General features: G+C 41.6%; 1 protein-coding gene across 1 annotated transcript; it reads left to right on the top strand.

The window, feature by feature from the left end:
* Window positions 1-6,379: 6,379 nt before the first annotated feature.
* LOC133317342 (uncharacterized) lies at window positions 6,380-20,495 on the top strand. Its single transcript, XM_061519205.1, has 6 exons — window positions 6,380-6,751; window positions 7,168-7,737; window positions 7,846-7,971; window positions 18,029-19,674; window positions 19,821-19,971; window positions 20,058-20,495. Exons 1-6 carry the CDS (start codon window positions 6,380-6,382, stop codon window positions 20,493-20,495), a joined length of 3,303 nt encoding a protein of 1,100 aa, XP_061375189.1.
* The last annotated feature ends 1,259 nt before the right edge of the window (window positions 20,496-21,754 follow it).

Raw genomic sequence — 21,754 nt, 5'->3', positions numbered from 1 at the left:
AATCAAGAACAAGTGTAGCTAGGGATTCGACTTCCCCAACCCCAACAGTTTCCTAACGAATCTAATTTTCATGTAATTAACATTCAAATCAATTATTGACAATCCTTTCTAATTTAACTAAACCCACAATCCCTTGGTGGTTTTAGTTCTTTACTTTAGTTCAAGACCCTAATCCCTTAGGGCCTTTTTCCAGAGCAAGACTTAAGGTCAAGAATCATAAGTCATATAATTTATAAGCCTATGCCTAAGACAAACAAACTCTAGCAATTAATCAAACAAAATCAAGAAAGCAATATTCCTATTGACATGCAATATTCCTCAGAGTGCATGATTGTGGATTTAGTTATATTTTGGGGCATAATTGTATAACATAGAGATTTAACCCATTTTATGTATTCATATGACATTATGTATATTTTGATGCACTTATGTTATTTTGGTGCATGTTGAAGAATTAGAGAATGGCAATATGTAATTGGCATGATCCCTATGTTGTAATTTGAGTAGAGGATTTGCGTATACGGATAATGTATTTTGGACATTGCTACACATATGTATGTAAAGGACTTTATGATGGATAACAATCATGTAAAATAATGAATGATGCATGTTGATATTTACTTGAGTCTGTATGTTGAGATTTGAGAACAATGCGTTCATAGAGCTACGATGTAAAAGGAAAGGAATGCCTATGCCTACTAAAGAATAGATAAAATGAGAAAGTTGGATTATGTATGAAAAAGAATAAGAAAAGGAGCATTTCTTGTAATGCAAGTAAGAGATAAATAGTTGGCTTAAAGCCTAAGAAAGAAAGGAATTATATATAAGAATTCAAGAAAATGATATTGTTATTGGTATGACTTAAAATAAGTGTCAATTAGGTACCAAAAATGTTGAGAAAAGTAGGGACAAATTCCTCTAGTTTTGGCCTAGAAACAGAGAGGCTTTGTCAAAATTTTAGGTCGCTCATTGGCACGCTCGCTGGAGCGAGCTGCTCAGTGAGAAAACCCACAGTGAGGATTTTCTCTCGGTCTTGTAATTAAATAGCTCGCTCTCTTCCTCGCTCCAACGAGGAAGAGGGAGCTTGCTGACACTCGCTTGCTAGAGCGAGCTCGTCAGTGAGATGATGCAGTTTTGAATTTTTAAATTTAGTTGCCTTGTTGGCTTATAGGAGTCACTTGACACTTGACATTAAGCAACTATGGAATGATTCCATATCAAATAGAGGTTACAATCATGGATCTAGATCAAATGTAATTAGAATCAAATTATGTCAAGTAATGAAGAAAGAAAGAATTGTTTTAATAGAACAATTTTATCCGCGTATTTTAATTAAATATGGTGATTGTAACTGCGCTTAATATCATAATTTATGATAATTGCGTGATTCTAGAAAGGTTCGTTACAAAACTCTAATACGAAAAACATGAAATAATTGTCTGTAATGGCTTATGACAACATTAACCTATGTAGTATGTACCCATTTATCACGTAGTAGGTGTCATTTTTATCACAATAATGTGTACTCATTTATCACTTGGTAAGTGTCATTGTAACACAATCCATGAAGATGCCTCTATTTCTTTAACTAAGAAGAGGAAGATTTCTCAAGAAACCCTTGTCGATATAAGAAAGAAGGCTTGTGTAGAGAGAAGTTTAGGTTATTCAATCGGTTTGGTGCTTTATGATGACCCCTGGAAGATCAAGAAAGTCCTCAATGGTAAACATAAGCAGACTCTTGCTCCCTAAAGATTTGGCTAAGAATTTGGTGCTGTCGGTGTTGGATGGTGACATTGAATGAGGTGTTCAAGTTGGGATTTGGGCATCCCCTCCATTCATTCTTTAGTTTTCAAGAAATGGATTTCTTCAAGAAGTTATGTTTTTATTGAGAATTGAGTTAAAGACTTTGTATGAAGAATAGATTTAAAGAAATAGGATAAGGAGGCCTTCGTTAGGATCCATACAATAATCTCTTTGATTTTTCTATTCTTGATGCCAGTTAGTATTGATAGCATTAATAAGATTAATTTGTAAAATGAGTGGATTTTTTTTTTTATTGTTATTGATTTGAACGATTTTCAATTTTTTTGGATTGTTTATACTAATAGAAATCTCAATATATTGTTTGAATTTGTTAAATTATCTGGTTTGCAACTTTCCAAAAGAATAACAACCGAAATTGGTTTGCAGTATTTTAGTAAGGGCTTTGCATTTCTCATGTAGTAGGAGAAGATGAGTGATTCCTATAGACAATTCAAGTGGATCCCACCAATTTTTAAAAAATAAACCAAAAAACATAGCTATGCATTTTTCAATGTGAGAGTGATATGAGAAAATTATTTTCTTTTCAACAAGAAAATTATTTTGCCTTTTAGTAAACTAACTTATCAAAATAATAACAAGGAAGTAGACTTAGGGGTTGTTTGGTACAGAGATTGTGTTAGAAATCCTGGGAAAGTGGGGTGGGGCAAAAAATTTTCCAATGTTTGGTACGAGGAAACTGAAAATATTCCCGAATTTTTTTCCCATCATTTTAGTTTTAACTATATTATCCCAAACGAAAATACCATTTGATACATGGTATGTTTATTTTCCTATAGTATCAATACAATTAACCCAACATTTTCGGAAAAATTTTAGACCTACCAAACACCTTTTTGTAACTTATCCAGTAAAAAAAAATTCCCACTATATTCCTGGAAATCTCTTTTACTCAATAAAAAAAAAATATTTTCTACCAAACGCACTTTTAGAATCTGCATGATCATTGTTGCCACTAGGCCCAAACCTATGCTTGGACATAGGAACAAGAGCTCAATCAAACCCATATACAGTCAAATTGATGGGACAATCCATAGCCCGAAGAGCATCTCATTTTTGGTGGTCCCAGACTTGGTGAGCCTTATCCAAAAATAGAAGGGAAAAAGAATTGAAAGGAAATTTATAAAGAAGAGAGGGATTTAAATGAAAGAGAATTTTTCCTTTTTTGAAAAAAGAGCATCCAAAAAATTATACACCGGGAGCATATTAAACCCCCCCCCCCCCAAAAGAGGAATGCCCAACATGAAATGGAGAGGATTTTTTGTGCGACCGTCGCATTGAATACTCAATGTTGAGATGATATTTTTATAATTATATATTTCAAGTAGTACATAGTTATAATATTAAAAAAAAATTCTCTCTCTCCATGTCAGCCAAGTACAACTTTAATATTATAACTATATACTCTCCGAAATATATAGTTATAACAATATCGTGACACTAAGCACTAAAAATATTTTCCATAAAATTGGCCTAAGCCACTCTGCCCAGAACAACATCGATCTAAACCACTACGCGCACTCTATTAACAAAACAACCATTGCAAAGTGCGCAATACATTGAAGGAGGGCTTGCAGAGTGGTCAAAGAAGACAGAAACCACCATACACTTGCAGCCAACCGCTTTGAAGGAGTAGTAGCAAGCACTCAGAGGCAGTAAAACCACTCTGGGGAAATGAATGGCACCTTAAGAAATGAATGACTCTAAGAAAGAAATGGCACTTGAGGGAGCGAGGAGATAAATAAAAACTAAGGGGAAATGTGGGAGAGGTGAAAGGGAGAAGCTCGCGCCCTCAAATAACAAGGACAAAAGCAACCTTTCCCAGCCAATAGAGAAGAGTGAACAAATCTATAATCTTTATTTTTTTTTTATAAAACAATGGACATGTTAAAATGAGAGAAATTAGAAAAGGAAATTCAAAATTAAGAGTGTGACTCGTGCGAGATGAGATTGTAGTAAGTTAGCATGTGCAAATCCCGAGAAGCAAGGGATTTGATCTACAACGCTAGAGGATCAAGTTTTTTTATTGCTGTTTGGAGGATAGCTTTTAACGAGAAATGTGATGATTAAGCTTTTGAATGTATTCCCAATTTTCCTTTGCTTGTGAAAATTGATATTATCATATCGTGAGTAAATTGGGAATTTGGTGCAGTGTGAGCGAGTTCAGGTAAACTTGCATATAATTAATGGGTAAATAATTTGTTCGGTCAATGGAGATAAGTTGTCTCCAGTGAATCTAAAATGATGTCGTTTTGGAGTGAAGATTAAGATGTTTTTATAATTTTAATATATTATAGGATTATATTAATATTTATCGTTATAATTTTTTAATTTTATAATCTTAAAATGACGTCATTTTGAGTTCAATGGAGATAACTTTATCTCCAGTGACCAGAGAAATACTTTTTCCTAGATTAATATAGTGCTATCACGTGACAAGTTAAAATTATTTCTTACTTCCAAAACTTTTAATTAGAGATAATTTTATTTGTTATGGACCCATATAAGGGGCCCATTAAGTGATAGGCCCAACAAGGGACAATCCAAGATCTGAATTAGTAATAATAATGGATAGATATCCGTCAAGGATACTAATCCTAATACGACAGCATAGCAAGCAGGCTTGGGCCCTTATCAGAGGCACCAAAGGCCCATCCACGCTACCCACAGGTAACCTCTATAAATACAAGGTAAACCCTAAAGATATGTTACGCTCTCTCTCTTACTGTTATGCTGTCACTGTGCGCACACACACCACATTGGCTAACGCCGTTATAGCATTCTGTGCACAGTGATCTGTTTGACTCAATGGTATATCCTTCATAGATACCTTGGAGAGGGCACTAGATCCAAAAGAAACATACCAGCCTATTAGGTTGGACATCTCTATCCCAAGGACAGAACATTGGCGCCGTCTGTGGAAAATTCTTCTCTGAATTTGAAGTTCCCACCAATCTGACAAAGGATGGCAATCCAAACAAGGAGCAGTAGCCAGCAGCCACCCCAAAACCAGAATCAACCGCTGGATCCAGTTCTGGAAGAGGTAAATCAGCCTCAACACCAGCTAGGAAACGATGTGGACTATGATCATGTCCATGTCAGTGAAGATGTCTCAGACACCGCTTCCACTCCAGCGCGTCATGAAAGGGGTGCGGCTCCAATTATGGCTCCAGTAAGGAACAACCCTCCCCAACATCCTGGGGATCTTGCTGCGCGCATTGCCCAATCAGCCGATCCAGACACTCGGCTGGCTCAGAATACATTTGCTGCGATTATGCAGCGAATTACAGAGATGGAAAATCGTAATAACCTTCAGCGGCAACAAGATTTCTAGATGATAAGAGAGGAAAATAACAGGAGAATGCGAGACCTGGAACAACGCTTGAGGGAGCTAACTGGACCAGGGGCAGCAGAAAATGAAGGCCAGCGTGCCAATGGCCGGGAAGGAAATCGTAACCTGGTTCATCAGAACCGGGTTGCTGACGTGGAAAACCATGAAAGGCCCAATCCGATGAACGCAACGAACTCGAACCTGGAAAACCAGACAGCGGATGGCCAAAACACTGATGCACATGCCATGACTCAAAACGCTTCAATAGAAGCAAATGGGCAGAGACACCAGGATGGAACCCGCCCCAACCGGGATCCACAGATCATTAGAGGATGGGTGGAACCTGGTGCCAACAGGAGAAAATACAGCAGGAAGCAGTATAATAATAGCCCTTTCACTGGGGAGTTTTTAATGCACCCTTTCCAGAAGACTTTGATTCAGTGCGACTGCCTAAATATGATGGAAGTCAAGACCCACAGGTCCATATCGATGCTTTTGATTCAGACATGTACATCTGAAGGATAGATGAGCCTCTCATATCTCGGATATTTTTCATAACTCTGACTGGGGCTGCGCAGGCTTGGTTCTCTACCTTGCCTGCCAACTCCATCGGATCCCTTAAGGAATTCGGACAAAAGTTTCTCTTAAACTTTGCAACCAGCAAAAAACATCCTAAATTCGAGTTCGCACTGGGAAAGATACGTCAACAACCCGGAGAAAACCTCCAGAGATACCTCAATCGATTCAAGGATGCTGCACTGCAGGTGCCGGGTTTACAAGAAAATGTCCACGTACATCTCATTGTGGCTGGTTTGGATGGTGCATCGAAGCTAGCCAAGTCGGTTTATAAGGACCCAGTGAGGACGTTGGAAGAATTCAGAACCCGTTCAAAGAAGTACCTCGAACTCGAGCAAATGGAGATTGCAAATGCACAATCTGAAGAGGGTAAAAGAATTAGCCCGAGAAGGAGAAGTACGGCCCCGAAAAGAAAGGAACGAGTTGACAATAAGAAAAAAACTCAAGGGCCAGAATCCTGGATAGCCGAGATCGAGTTGGAAGATATGATAAGTACACACCGTTGAATGCACCACGCTCTCAAATTTGGAAGGAAGTGGCAATGACGGAGATGAAGAAAGTAGAAAGACCCTGACCCTTATTCGACAGAGGAGGTTTGGACAAGTCCAAATACTGTAATTTTCATGATGGTCCGGGTCACACCACTGATCAATGCTGGATCTCCGAGATGCTGTGGAGAAATTCGTTAGAGATGGAAGATTACGCCAATATGTGATCAAAACCCAGGGTTCCAAAATTAACAAAAGGAAGTCGGGAAACATAAATAGAAGTAAAAGCCCGGTTCCTGAAAAGAAAAACAAGGATGAAAGGAATCAGAAAAATGATTCCAACCATGACGAGTTCCCGGAAGCAAAATTTGACTGCAATGTAATTAGTGAAGCCCTTGGAGGAGGAGGAGACACTGTAAGTGCCAGAAGAAAGTATTTGAAAGAGGTCCTCTTTATTAGGGACCATCCTAAATTCAAGAAAGACCAAGCAAACCAGACCCTCCTCTCTTGTATTTCACAAAAGAGTGTCTGCAAGGTGTGTTGCCGGGACACGTAGACGGATTAGTCATTGCTGGAACCTTGGTAAATTGTCGGGTTAAGAAGATTTTCGCGGATGCAGGGAGTAGTGCGGACATCATACTGTGGGATGCTTTCAAAAAGATGAACCTGGATGAGGAGGACCTCAAACCTTGCAAAACAACCTTGATAGCTTTTAATGGATAGTATACACCTCCTAAAGGCTACATAGACCTCAGGTTGACCTTAGGAACAAAAGAAGCGTTCAAATCAGAACGGGTGAGATTCATAGTGGTTGATTTCCCATCAGAATATAATATAATTCTGGGAAGACCAACCATACACCAGTGGGACATGCTGGTTTCCACGAAGCACCAGAAAATAAAAATGATAAGCAGTAAAAATGAAATAATTACTATTTGTGGAGATCAAAAGGAATCCAGAGGGTGCTATTTTGATACAGTCAAAGAGAATGAAGGTGGACATTCGAGTCCTCCTCGGATTCATCCGGGGGACAAACTCGGCAAGGAGACAATTCCTCACCATTCAAGGAAGCCCGTTAATGTGGTTGAACTTGACATGAAGAAAGAAATAATCCTGAGGCGTGAGCCTGATAGAGAATTAGAAGATCTTGCATTGGAGAAAGAACCCAGTCAATTTACCCGAATTGGTAAGACTATAGATCCTCAGATCAAACAACAGCTAGTCGGGTTCCTCAAAAGCAACACGGATGTGTTTGCTTGGAAGTCATCAGAGATCCCAGGCATAGATCCTGCCTTCTACTGCCACAAGCTGGCAGTTTACCCCGGATCCACATCGGTTTCTCAAAAGAAAATGAAGTTGGGACCAGAAAGGAAACAAGTCCTGGAGGAACACGTGAAGGAGTTGCTGGATGCTGAATTCATTCGGGAAATACAGTGCACAACATGGCTTGCGAACGTGGTGATGGTGAAAAAACCAAACGGGAAATGGAGAGTCTGTACTGATTATACGGACTTGAACAAGGTCTGCCCAAAAGACTCCTACCCTATGCCTAACATAGACTAGTTGGTAGACAACTCGGCTGGATTTCAATTGTTGTCTTTCATGGATGCATATTCTGGTTACAATCAGATTCCAATGTACCCAGGAGATCAAGAAAAAACTGCCTTCATTGCTGAAAAGGCCAACTACTGCTACAATGTGATGTCGTTTGGGCTCAAAAACTCATGGGCAACTTATCAAAGAATGATGAATAATGTAAGAACCCTCACCGTTAATTAAGAAATTTTAATTAATTAATTATGCAAAATTAGGAAATGATTCCATAATTGATCCTAACAATTATTATGAGACTCTAATAATTATGATAAGTGATTAAGAATGTTGATAGTCGCTTTTCGGAAGAAAAGTGCAGATACCGGTTCTGCTAGTCGGTATAAATGCGTACCAAAAAAGTATCCCGAAAAAATTAAGTAAGTGCATGATAATTACTAGAATGTTATGTAGGACTTGTAAAAAGAGTTTCAAGTCCAAATAATGAGAACTGGTGCCAGAAACTGGTACTGGCAATGAAAAGCGTGTACCGGAAAGGTGCTCAGAAAAATATAATAAAAATATGACAATTCCTGTAAAATTGAGTATGTTAAGAATCCAAAGTTTGGGATTAAAATTCTAAGCGTAGAAATTAAAGCTTAGACTGTATGTTTAAGTGTGAGTTGGTTATTTATACACTTGCTAAGGGCACATTGCCCTACATACCAGATTTTTCTTTGTGAGAGAGGCTGACCAGCTGCTTGAGCACTATTCCATTAGTCTCCTTCACCTTCTCTTGAGCCAAGTTGGAACCTTTGGCATTGATCCTTTTCTTTTCTTCTTGTAAACACTTGGGAATCATCTTTGTGAGGGTGTGAGGGTGCTTTGCTTGGGGTTTTAGTCACTGTTTCTGGTCAAGGAGTGTGCTGAGTTGGGGTGTGGGTTGAGAGGCACCTTCTTCTTGGTTTGTGAAGCTTCAAGAAGCTACCTTTGTGAAGAATGGAACCATCTTGTGCTAGCATTTTCGTGTTCTATCCTAGTCAGAGGTTGAGGGACTATTGGTGAGCTCCAAGGGCCTCTTGGTTCTGAGTTTTGAGCCTTGGTATGTTGTACCCCCTTTGATCATGAGTTTTCTTGCTTAAAAATGGAACCTTGATGCATGTTAAGGCTAAAAAGTGATAACTTAACGTTAGGTAATGTCAAACACACCTAGAAATGCATGTTTATGTGTTTAAAATCGGTAAAAACCCAACCTTGGAAGGATATCTTCACGAAATGCAATTTCTGCATTCTGTCGTGAAATATCCGGATATCTGCCCGAGAAATATCCGGATATGTGATATCCGGATATAGGATTTGGATATCCAGATATTGGATATCCGGATATGGGAATCTGTATATCCGGATATTGCATATCCGGATATGGACAGTGAGATATCCGGATATTGCATATCCATATATGCACCCGAGGAATATCCAGATATTCTGGGATTTTGTAGAACAGTAGCTGTGTTGTGAGGACAATAGGCTATTGGGGATTTGTGGACCCTAGATTGATGAAGTGGAACTTCTGTATTTAATGGACTAAGTCAGAATCATGTGATTAAGGGCTTGTGGCTTTGTTGGATTCCTTGAGACATAAATCGTTAAAGGAGAACGTAGTCTTTATGTTAATGCTTTTGAGTTATGTATGTTGATACATTTGCTGGTCCTAAATCAGATTGTGATCTGCTGTGTGTTGGGCTTGAGCTGTGAGGACTCTTGGCATTAGATAGTGAGCTTGCAAGGTAAGCTTTCGTGTCCTCGGTTTAGCCATGTTGTGGTTCCACCATGTCCCATGGGGATATGGTTATATGCATGTTGTGTTACATGCTTTTGATGTTTTGGAAATGCTGTTGAGCTGTTATATGTTAGTGCCTTGTTGATATGCATGGAGGAGTTCCACCTATACAGTAAGCCTGAGTATGTAGAACATACAATATGGGGAGGCTGTGGGTGAGGTGCAAGCGGTGTTCCTTGTACTACATGTAGGTATAGACGTATTCCTACATTTCTCTGGCCAGTAGAATAGTGATAACACACATGCCATAGATATCTGTTGCACTGCATAGTTTTGGAACTTATACTGATATAAATGCTTTTAGAACTTATATTGCACATGTAAGTGAGCTTGGGGTGGAAGATCCTTGAGGACCCCTTGTCTTACTGAGATTTCTTGTTTAGAGATCTCACCCCACGTTTGGGGAATGCTTATTTTAGGATCAGGTAATGTTGAGACCTCAGGCGGCAGGAGGCCGGAGGTGAGTTAGATTTGCTGTTATTTATGCTGGCATGTTGGATGCTGGATTTGCATGCTGCTTATATGCTTATAGCTTCAGTTCATGTTTATGGAGTTTTATGTCAAGACTTGTTGTTTACGCTGTTTATTTGGTGAGCATGGGGATTGTCCATGACACATAGTATTGTTTTGTCTTGAGTCTTTTGGGAGTAGTAATAATGTATCAGGATATTGTCCAGATTACGAGATGTAATGTCGTGATTTAGATACACACTTTATTTATATATTGAGGTATTTCAGTAGATGTTTTATTGCAATTTACATTTAGGCGATATTTTATGAAATTGACTAAGTAATCAAGTTGGTAATTGATAATGACGTCATAATTGAAAGGAAAAAGAATATTTCGCATTTTTAATTAAGCGTAGCTTAATACGATGTAATGATAACACTACCGGATATATACGGGGTGTTACATTTTATGGTATCAGAGCAACGGTTCAAGGGAAAAGCATGTATGTATTGCAATGATTAGGATGTTTGGTTGTGTCTGTTTTGTGTGTTTGCTCCGTCGAGAATTATTATGATAATGCATATGTGATCACATTGCGTGGACCTGATCAACTCATAATTTGTGTAACTTATGCAGAGTCATGATAAGACCCGGGAGAAACCGCGAGACTTCGGAGGATCAGCCCGATCCTGTCCTGGCTGCATTGGCTGATATGCAGGCGACCCGACAAGCCGACCAGGAGGGCATGAGAATGGCAAACCAGGCCATGTTGGACGCCGTCAGAGAGGCGAACAGGAAGGCCACTAAGGACGTGTTGGAGGCCAACCGTCTGGCGAACATGACGATGTTTAGAGTCATGTTGGAGGAGATGAGGAATGGTCCGGCTTTTGGCCATGTTCCTCTGCCACCACCTCCACCGCCACCACCACCACCTCCACCTAGTCTGCAGGATGACTCTCAGAGTCAGATGGGTGATGTCAGTCACCTTACGGGGGCCATGCAGTCCGTCCCTGTTTTTGTTGAGGATCGAGATGAGATCGATCGCCGGCTGAATGCTTTTCGTAAGCATAAGCCACCTACCTTTGATGGATCCTTTGATCCTATTGCTACGGCGCGTCGGCTTCAGGCGTTGGACAAGATATTTCGGGTCATGCAGTGCACAGATCCGCAGAAGTTGATGTTCGCTACTTACATGCTGGAGGGCGATGCCCATGAGTGGTGGACAAACCTTTCTCATGTCTACGAGATACAGGGTCATGTGACGACGTGGCCTTTGTTCGAGGATTTCTTCTTGGGTCAGTACTTTCCGTATGACGCTCAGGAGAGGCAGCAGGGAGAGTTTGACAGATTGGTTCAGGGCTCGTTATCTGTGGACGAGTACCTGACTAAGTTCAACCAATTGGTGAAGTTTGCACACTTCAGGATGGCGAGGCCTACTCCTACATTTCTGGCTGCTAAGTTCCACAGGGGACTTAGTGAGGATATTGCTAGTTACCTAGCTGGTTCTGCTTCTACAGACTTTGGGACACTGATTCAGTAGTGTCATGATATTGAAGATTTCTACAGCTCGAGTAAGGCTAAGAAGGTCAAGGTTGCAGAGGCGACGAAGGTAGTAGCTGGTAGTTCCACTTCTTGGAGAGACAGGAAGTTTGGGAACAAGGGTAAAGGTAAACAGATGGCAGCTCGGTAGGCGCCGAATCAGTTCAAGAGGACTTCTGCTCAAGGGAGTACAGCGAGACCTCCTGCTCCCAAGTGTTCGGGATGCGGGAAGACTCATTTTGGGCCGTGTTCTACCGGCCAGTTGATTTGCTTTCAGTGTGGCAAGGAGGGCCACTTCTCCAGAGACTGTTCGTTGGCGACGGCGAGGGCTACTGCAGTGCAGGCAGTGCCACTTCAGATGGTCCCCCTTCCACCTACTTCGGCACCGGCAGTGCCACCATCTTCTGGGAGAGTTTATACTCTAGATCGTCAGCAGTCGGATCGAGCTTTGAACCTTGTCAGAGGTACTGTTACGATTGGTACATCAGTTGTTGATGTTTTGTTTGACTTTGGGGCTACGCATTCTTTTGTTGCTACCCCGATTGCTGTGGGGCTTGAGTTGCCCATGTCTATGCTTTCTCCACCGCTGCGGGTGACCACCGCCACCGGAGAAAGATGTGATGCTACCGCTGTTCATCGCGATGTAGCGTTTCAGTGGGATGGCCGTGAGTTCTCGGTAGATCTGATAGGATTGCCGATGGCCAACTTGGAGGTTATTCTGGGCATGGATTGGCTGTCCAAAAATTGTGTGATGATTGACTATTGTGCCAAGCGTGTAGTGTTGTCTCCGTGTGATTCCACAGCCAGTTCCTCGCCGTACATTTCGTTGCTGCAGGCTAGGAGAGCCTTGAGAGCAGGGGCATTTGGATATGTCATGTTGGGAGGTTTGGTGAGTGGGACACAGGAGGATATCACTGGCATTCCTGTGGTGAGGGAGTTCCTCGAGGTGTTTCCTGAGGAGATTCCGAAGTTTCTGCCACAGAGGGAGATAGAGTTCTCCATAGACCTGTTGCCTGGTGTGGGGCCGATTTCTTTAGCTCCATACCGGATGTCGCCACCGGAGTTGGCAGAGATGAAGAAGCATATCGAGAATCTTTCAGCGAAAGATTTTATTAGACCGAGTGTGTCTCCTTGGGGAGCACCGGTCATCTTTGTGAAGAAGAAGGACGGGATAATGCGATTGTGCACCGACTACAGGCAGCTGAACAAGGTGACAATCAAGAACAAGTATCCCCTTCCTCGGATTGATGATCTGTTGGATCAGCTCAGGGGTGCTTGCGTGTATTCCAAGATTGATCTCCGGTCCGGATACCATCAGATTCGGGTGAAGCCGGAGGATGTCTCGAAGACCGCATTTTGCTCGAGATACGGTCATTTTGAGTACTTGGTGATTTCGTTCGGTCTCACCAATGCACCTGCTGTGTTCATGGATTACATGAACCGAATTTTCCAGTCGTACCTGGATCAATTTGTGATTGTCTTCATTGACGACATTTTGATTTACTCCAAGATGAGGAGGAGCATGTGGAGCATCTGAGGATTGTTCTGCAAGTGCTGAAGGAAAAGAAGCTGTATGCGAAGCCTTCCAAATGTGAATTTTGGCTCAAGTCTGTGAAGTTCCTTGGGCATGTTATTTCTGCTGAAGGAGTTGCAGTGGATCTGAACAAGATCGAGGCCGTACTGGATTGGGAGAGACCCAAGACAGTTACGAAAGTGAGGAGCTTTCTAGGTTTGGCAGGTTTCTATCGGAGGTTCATCAAGGGATTCTCCACCATGGTTTTGCCATTGACTCGCCTTACTCGGAAAGAGACTCCATTTGTGTAGACTCACGAGTGTGAGGTCTGTTTTCAGGAGTTGAAGGAGAGACTGACTACTGCACCTGTGTTGGTCCTTCCTGATCCTGCGCTTGAGATTGAGCTTTACACCGACGCCTCCGGGAAGGGGCTAGGTTGTGTGTTGATGCAGTTGGGCAAAGTGATTGCCTATGCTTCGAGGCAGTTGAAACCTCATGAGGAGAACTACCCTACTCATGACTTGGAGTTGGCTGCTATTGTGTTTGCTTTCAAGATTTGGAGGCATTATCTTTTTGGTTTGAGGTTTGTGGTGTTCAGTGACCACAAGAGTTTGAAGTACCTGTTCGACCAGAAGGAGTTGAACATGAGGCAGAGGAGATGGATGGAGTTCATAAAGGACTACGACTTCGAGCTAAGGTATCATCCTGGCAAGGCCAATGTGGTAGCTGATTCTTTGAGTCAGAAATCCAGTAGCTCATCCAGTTTGTTACTTGGTAACTTTGATGTGGTTAAGAAGTTCCGAAACCTGGCAGTGACCGCTCCGCGTGAGGGTGTACTTCTTGAGATGGAAGCAGCAGACATTGTGAACGAGCTGTTAGAAAATATCAAAGAGGCACAAGTTCAGAGAGAGTGTCTGGATTATGTGAAGAACCAAGACGGTGTGTCTTGGAATGATGATGGACTTCTTTTGTTTCAGCAGAGGATCGTGGTTCCTCGAGGTCCGTTGACCGAAGAGGTTATGGCAGAGGGCCATAAGGGTCAGTTTTCTATCCACCCTGGTGCTACTAAGATGTATCAAGACCTGAAGAAGAACTTCTAGTGGTCGGGCATGAAGAAAGATGTTGCTGTCTTTGTGTCCAAGTGTTTAGTTTGCCAGAAGGTGAAGATTGAACATCAGAGACCATCTGGTGAACTTCAACCTCTTGAAGTACCACAGTGGAAGTGGGAAGGTATTTCCATGGACTTCGTGGTGGGATTGCCGAAGACTCAGGCGAGTTGTGACTCTATTTGGGTCATTGTGGACAGACTGACGAAGTCTGCCCATTTTCTTCCAGTGAAGGTGAGCTTCACTACAGAGCAGTTGGCCAAGCTTTATGTTTGCGAGATCGTGAGGCTTCACGGGGTGCCCGAGAGTATCATCAGTGATAGGGACCCAAAGTTCACATCTCGGTTCTGGGAGGCGCTGCAGGAGGCTTTTGGTACGCAGTTGAGATTGAGTACCGCCTATCACCCTCAGACTGATGGACAGACTGAGAGGACCATCCAGACCTTGGAGGACATGTTGCGAGCTTGCACGTTGGAGCAGGGCTCGGAATGGGATAGGTACCTTCCGTTGGTTGAATTTTCTTACAACAACAACTTTCATGCTAGCCTGGGCATGGCGCCCTACGAAGAACTGTATGGTAGGAGGTGTCGGACTCCTACTTGTTGGTCTGAGGGGACAAGGAGCTTTTTGGCTTGGACTTTGTCCAAGATACCACCTTGCAGATCCAGATGATCCGTGAAAAGTTGAAGCAGGCGCAGAATCGCCAGAAGAGCTGCTATGATGTCAAGTATCGTCCGCTGGAGTTCAGTGAGGGTGAGCACGTGTTTGTGAGACTATCACATGTCATCGATGTTGGTCGGGAACTCGGAGTGAGGAAGCTGAGCCCGCGATATATTGGGCCATACCAGATCCTTGGTAGAGTAGGACCTGTTGCCTACCGGCTTGCCTTGCCTCCGAACTTGGCTAACATCCACGACGTGTTTCACGTGTCTCAGCTTCGAAAGTACGTAGCAGATCCGTCGCACGTGGTGTAGCCTGATGATGTGGAGGTTCGGGAGAACCTGAAAACTCCCGTCGAACTGATCAGAGAATTCTCGATCGCGGCGAGAAGCAGCTGAGGAGCAATTCCGATAGTCAAGGTGCAATGGACTGGAAGAACTCCTGAGGAGAGTACTTGGGAGCGTGAGGACGAGCTTCTCTGGCAGTACCCCGAGTTTCGACCAGGTATGTTTCTGATTTTGATGTCAAAATCCTAAAAAGGTGGGGTGAATGTCAGAACCCGCATCGTTAATTAAGGAATTTTAATTAATTAATTATGCAAAATTAGGAAATAATTCCAAAATTGACCCTAACAATTATTATGAGGCTCTAATAATTATGATAAGTGATTAAGAATGCTGATAGTCGCTTTTCGGAAGAAAAGTGCAGATACCGGTTCTGCTAGTCGGTATAAATGCGTACCAAAAAGTATCCCAGAAAAATTAAGTAAGTGCATGATAATTACTAGAATGTTATGTAGGACTTGGAAAACGAGTTTCAAGTCCAAATAATGAGAACTGGTGCCAGAAACTGGTACTGGCTATGAAAAGCGTGTACCGGAAATGTGCTCAGAAAAATATAATAAAAATATGACAATTCTTGTAAAATTGAGTATGTTAAGAATCCAAAGTTTGGGATTAAAATGCTAAGCGTAGCAATTAAAGCTTATACTGCGTGTTTAAGTGTGAGTTGACTATTTATACACTTGCTAAGGGCACATTGCCCTAGATACCAGATTTTCCTTCGTGAGAGAGATTGACTAGCTGCTTGAGCATTGTTCCATTGGTCTCCTTCACCTTCTCTTGAGCCAAGTTGGGACCTTTGGCATTGATCCTTCTCTTTTCTTCTTGTAAACACTTGGGAATCATCTTTGTGAGGGTGTGAGGGTGCTTTGCTTGGGGTTTTAGTCACTGTTTCTGGTCAGGGAGTGTGCTGAGTTGGGGTGTGGGTTGAGAGCCACCTTCTTATTGGTTTGTGAAGCTTCAAGAAGCTACCTTTGTGAAGAAAGGAACCATCTTGTGCTAGCATTTTCGTGTTCTGTCCTAGTCAGAGGTTGAGGGACTGTTGGTGAGCTCTAAGGGCCTCTTGGTTCTGAGTTTTGAGCCTTGGTATGTTGTACCCCCTTTGATCATGAGTTTTCTTGCTTAAAAATGGAACCTTGATGCATGTTAAGGCTAAAAGGTGATAACTTAACGTTGGGTAATGTCAAACACACCTAGAAATGCATGTTTATGTGTTTAAAATCGGTAAAAACCCAACCTTGGAAAGATATATTCACGAAATGCAGTTTCTGCATTCTGTCGTGAAATATCCGGATATCTGCCCGAGAAATATCTGGATATGTGATATCTGGATATGGGATTTGGATATCCGGATATTGGATATCCGGATATGGGAATCTGTATATCCGGATATTGCATATCCGGATATGGACAGTGAGATATCCGGATATTGCATATCCGGATATGCACCCGAGGAATATCCAGATATTCTGGGATTTCGTAGAACAGTAGCTGTGCTCTGAGGACAATAGGCTATTGGGGGTTTGTGGACCTTAGATTGATGAAGTGGAACTTCTGTATTTAATGGACTAAGTCAGAATCATGTGATTAAGGGCTTGTGGCTTTGTTGGAAGCCTTAAGACATAAATCGTTAAAGGAGAACATAGTCTTTATGTTAATGCTTTTGAGTTATGTATATTGATACATTTGCTGGTCCTAAATCGGATTGTGATCTGTTGTGTGTTGGGCTTGAGCTGTGAGGACTCTTGGCATTAGATAGTGAGCTTGCAAGGTAAGCTTTCGTGTCCTCGGTTTAGCCATGTTGTGATTCCACCATATCCCATGGGGATATGGTTTTATGCATGTTGTGTTACATGCTTTTGATGTTTTGGAAATGCTGTTGAGCTGTTATATGTTAGTGCCTTGTTGATATGCATGGAGGTGTTCCACCTATACAGTAAGCCTGAGTATGTAGAACATACAATATGAGGAGGCTGTGGGTGAGGTGCAAGCGGTGTTCCTTGTACTACATGTAGGTATAGACGTATTCCTACATTTCTCTGGCCAGTAGAATAGTGATAACGCACATGCCATAGATATCTGTTGCACTGCATAGTTTTGGAACTTATACTGATATAAATGCTTTTAGAACTTATATTGCATATGTAAGTGAGCTTGGGGTGGAAGATCCTTGAGGACCCCTTGTCTTACTGAGATTTCTTGTTTAGAGATCTCACCCTACGTTTGGGGAATGCTTATTTCAGGATCAGGTAATGTTGAGACCTCAGGCGGCAGGAGGCCGGAGCTGAGTTAGATTTGCTGTTATTTATGCTGGCATGTTGGATGCTGGATTTGCATGCTGCTTATATGCTTATACCTTCAGTTCATGTTTATGGAGTTTTATGTTAAGACTTGTTGTTTACGCTGTTTATTTGGTGAGCACGGGGATTGTCCATGACACATAGTATTGTTTTGTCTTGAGTCTTTTGGGAGTAGTAATAATGTATCAGGATATTGTCCAGATTACGAGATGTAATGTCGTGATTTAGATACACACTTCATTTATATATTGAGGTATTTCAGTAGATGTTTTATTGCAATTTATATTCAGGCGATATTTTATGAAATTGACTAAGTAATCAAGTTGGTAATTGATAATGACGTCATAATTGAAAGGAAAAAGAATATTCTTCATTTTTAATTAAGCGTAGCTTAATACGATGTAATGATAACACTACCGGATATATACGGGATGTTACAAATAAGGTGTTTGAAGATCAGCTGGGCAAAAATATAGAAGTATACATCGATGATATGATCGTAAGGTCATTTAATAAGACAAATCATGTCCAGGATCTTGAGCAAACTTTTCAGAAACTCAGGGAATATCGCATCCGTTTAAACTCGGTAAAATGTGCGTTTGGAGTTCCAGCTGGAAAAATTTTGGGTTTCATGTTAACCCATAGAGGAATTGAAGCAAACCCAGACAAGTGCAAAGCAATGCTTGATATGAAGGTACCCCAGAATAAAAAGGAGGTTCAGCAGTTAACTGGTAGATTAGCTGCATTAACCCGTTTCTTGCCAAAATCTGCTCAAAATGCCCTCCCCTTCTTTAAATTGTTAAAAAAGGAAGTAAGGGAAGGATGGAATCCAGAATGTCAAGCCGCATTTGAAAAAGTTAAGAAATGTTTAGCAACCCCACCAGTACTCTCAAAGCCAGAACCAGGAGATACTCTGATCCTGTATCTGGCTGTGGGGGAAGAGGCAATAAATGTTGTCCTGATCAAGGAAACTGATAAAGGCCAAGAGCTGATTTATTTCATCAGCAGAGCCTTGCAAGGTGCAGAGGTCAGATATCAAAAGCTGGAAAAGGTGGCATTTGCTTTGCTGATCACGGCTAGAAGATTGCGGCTATATTTCCAGGGACATCAAATTATAGTTCTGACTAATCAACCTATACGACAGGTGTTACACAAGCCAGACCTTGTAGGACGAATGACTAACTGGGCAATTGAGCTCAGTGAGTATGACATAACATATGAAATTCGGAAGGCCATCGAGTCACAAGCTCTGGCTGACTTTATAATGGAGCTAACACCGGTGAACCCAGAATATAGCAAATCTAGGGATGCATGGAAGGTCTACGTAGATGGATCCTCCAACGATAAAGGAAGTGGAGCTGAAATCATACTTGAAAGTCCAGAAGGGGTGACAATAGAACACTCCTTGAATTTGGGATTCCCAACTTCGAACAATCAAGCAGAGTATGAAGCTTTGATAGCCAGATTGATGCAGGCTAAAGAACATGGAGCTAAGAAGGTAAAAGTCTTCAGTGACTCACAATTAGCAACTTCACAGATAGAAGGAAAATATCAGGCCAAAGGTCTTATCCTGATGAAATACCTAAGCAAGGTTCAGGAGATGATGGCCGATTTTGATGAAGTGCAAGTTACTCATATTCCTCGAGGGGAAAATTGCCGAGCTGATATCTTGTCTAAATTGGCAAGTACCAAAAATCCAGGTAATCACAGAACCGTGGTACAACAAAGCATAACTATGCCGAGTTGCATGATGATCATCACCTCGACAAATGACTGGAGACAACCCATGGTGCCATACCTTGAGAAAGGAATATTGCCAGAGGATCGGCTGGAATCCAAGAAGCTGGTCAGAGATGCAGCACAATACACAATTATGAATGATCAGCTGTTTAGAAAGAGGTTGCATGTCCCTATGCTAAAATGCTTAAACTCGGAAGAAGCAGAATATGTTCTGTCCGAGATACATGAAGGAATCAATGGACATCACATGGGAGGCAAAGCTTTGGCTAGAACGGCCCTCCGAGCTGGTTATTATTGGTCGACTATGGAGGCAGACGCTAAAGAACATGTGAAAAGATGTGACAGCTTCCAGAAGCATGCCAAACTAATTCTTTCACCACCTGAAGAACTGAAATATATCTCGGCTCCATGGCCCTTTTTCAAATGGGGAATGGATCTGTTGGACCCTTCAAAGATGCTGAAGGACAATTAAATTGATTGATTGTAGCTGTGGATTACTTCACAAAATGGATAGAAGCAGAACCAGTCACCATCATCACCTCGGCTAGAGTACAAAGGTTTTTTGAACGGAATATTGTCTCCAGGTTTGGAATACCGGCTGAGGTGGTGACTGATAATGGAATGCAGTTTGCTGATAAAAGGTTCCAACAGTTGATGAAAGACTTGCAAGTCAAACATTGCTTTGCATATGTGGAGCAACCACAGTCGAATGGACAAGTTGAAGCAGCAAACAAGGTAATTGTGGACGGTCTCAAAAAATGAATGTTTGATGCCGAAGAAAGCTGGGTTCAGCAGCTATACTTCGTCTTTTAGGGATACAGAACGAGTACCCAAATTGCAACAGGGAAAATCCCTTTTCGACTGACATATGGCTGCGAAGCCATGATCCCGGTGGAAATCAGAGAACTTCTTGGAAGAAGATGAATAGTAATGAGCAAGGCGAGCAGCAGAACAACAAGCTACTCACAGCCGAGTTAGACCTTGCTGACGAAGCTCGGGTTGCAGCTCACTGCCGGGATATGATGGCCAAGTGGCAGATGACAGTCAGATATAACAAAAAAGTGAGGCCAAGAATCTTTGAGAAAGATGATTTGGTACCCAGGAGAGTGGATATTGGAAATAAAAATGCCATAGATGGAAAGTTAGCTGCAAACTGGGAAGAACCATACCAAGTTAGAGAAAAGCTCGGAAAAGGAGCCTATATCCTAGAAACAGTGGAAGGCAAAGAATTAAGCGGACCTGGAATGCGGATAAGCTGAAAATATATTACAGCTAAATCTGGAATCCGCCTTCTAAATATTTCAATATTTCAATTTATTTAAAGTTTCCTAGATGAAGTTTTTTCCTCTATTAGGGATCTGACTAAAGCCGAATATGCCGGCATATTCATGTAGCAAACAATTTGATATCAATAAATGAAGAATTTTTCTTTTTAAAAGATTTGTCCTTGTCTATTTTTGATGCATCAATACGAAATCCGAGGTATAAGCACTATCTGTCATAGTGACTCTGATCAGGTCAAAATGACCCTTATTTCGGTCTAAGAACCAAAAGGGACAGGTGACAGTGTTGTCTTTATCTTAGATAAAGTTGAATTACAAAATTCAAATTATAGCAAATGGTTAAGTCAGTAAAGACGAGATCCAATATTCATACAGGCTTACCAAAACGGTTAAGTCAAAACAAACATGTGTCATGGAGAATGACAGAAATCGAAATCCGTACAATGCTTTGACCTCGGCCAGGTCAAGAATATAATACTCGTAAAATGCACGGGTTTAGTAAATTTATCTGAGTTGAAAAAATCACCAATGAATATGGGGTAAAACTCGGATAAAGCTTAACGCATAACTCAGAAAAGCACGGGTTAAAAAAGTAAAATCAACCCAAGTTGCAACTCAATCAGGATGGGGCAACTCGGACAGATTTTCAAATGCGTGAAAATTGCCTAAGTTATAAACTTAGATAGTAAACACGCCGAATTAAGAAAATCAAATACCTAGATAAATGCATCTATGGTAAATTCAGAAAATAAGAAATGCAAGACGCCAAATCATAAGGCGGAATATGAGATAGGCTCAAAGAGCAAATTTAAACCGGATTAAAACCGACAATATTCATTACAAATCAAAAAGGGTCTTCAAAAGCCCCACAAAGAACTAGAAATTACAAAGGTAACCGGCATCCCGGACCTTCATTGAGTTTTGCCAGCAGGAGGCTCTTCAAACGCCGCGATATCCTTAGCAGATTGGTTGGTTGCCTCTTCACCAACCTCAACGGCAGCACCTTTTTTCTCGGATTGAGTAACCGAGTCATCAGTAGGAGAAGCAGCAAAAGGTGGAATGATTTGACAGTTGCTGACATATGCCCGAGCATTTAAATCAATTATATTCAGAGGCACATTCAGATTAAGCACTTGGAGTCTGTTAAGGGCATTATAGAAGGACCCAGTGACCGACTTCTCAAGTTCACCCCGGTAAAGTTGGGCGTTTGACTCAGCTTCCTTCAAACTCTCTTC

This window comes from Gastrolobium bilobum, unplaced genomic scaffold (assembly GCF_033153095.1).
Source record: "Gastrolobium bilobum isolate Gb01-03AN ecotype WA unplaced genomic scaffold, APGP_CSIRO_Gbil_v1 utg27994, whole genome shotgun sequence".
Taxonomy (NCBI): Eukaryota; Viridiplantae; Streptophyta; class Magnoliopsida; order Fabales; family Fabaceae; genus Gastrolobium; species Gastrolobium bilobum.
Note: the sequence above shows the minus strand (reverse complement) of the source record. Positions and strands in the feature narration are given on the sequence as shown.

Bases quoted from the DNA above. Each gene is read 5' to 3' on its own strand.
- LOC133317342 (XM_061519205.1), top strand. From the start codon at position 6,380: ATGCTGGATCTCCGAGATGCTGTGGAGAAATTCGTTAGAGATGGAAGA. The intron at 6,752-7,167 runs GTGTGTTGCCGG...GGAGATCAAAAG, and splicing joins CACAAAAGAGTGTCTGCAAG to GAATCCAGAGGGTGCTATTT. The intron at 7,738-7,845 runs GTCTGCCCAAAA...GGTTACAATCAG, and splicing joins ATTATACGGACTTGAACAAG to ATTCCAATGTACCCAGGAGA.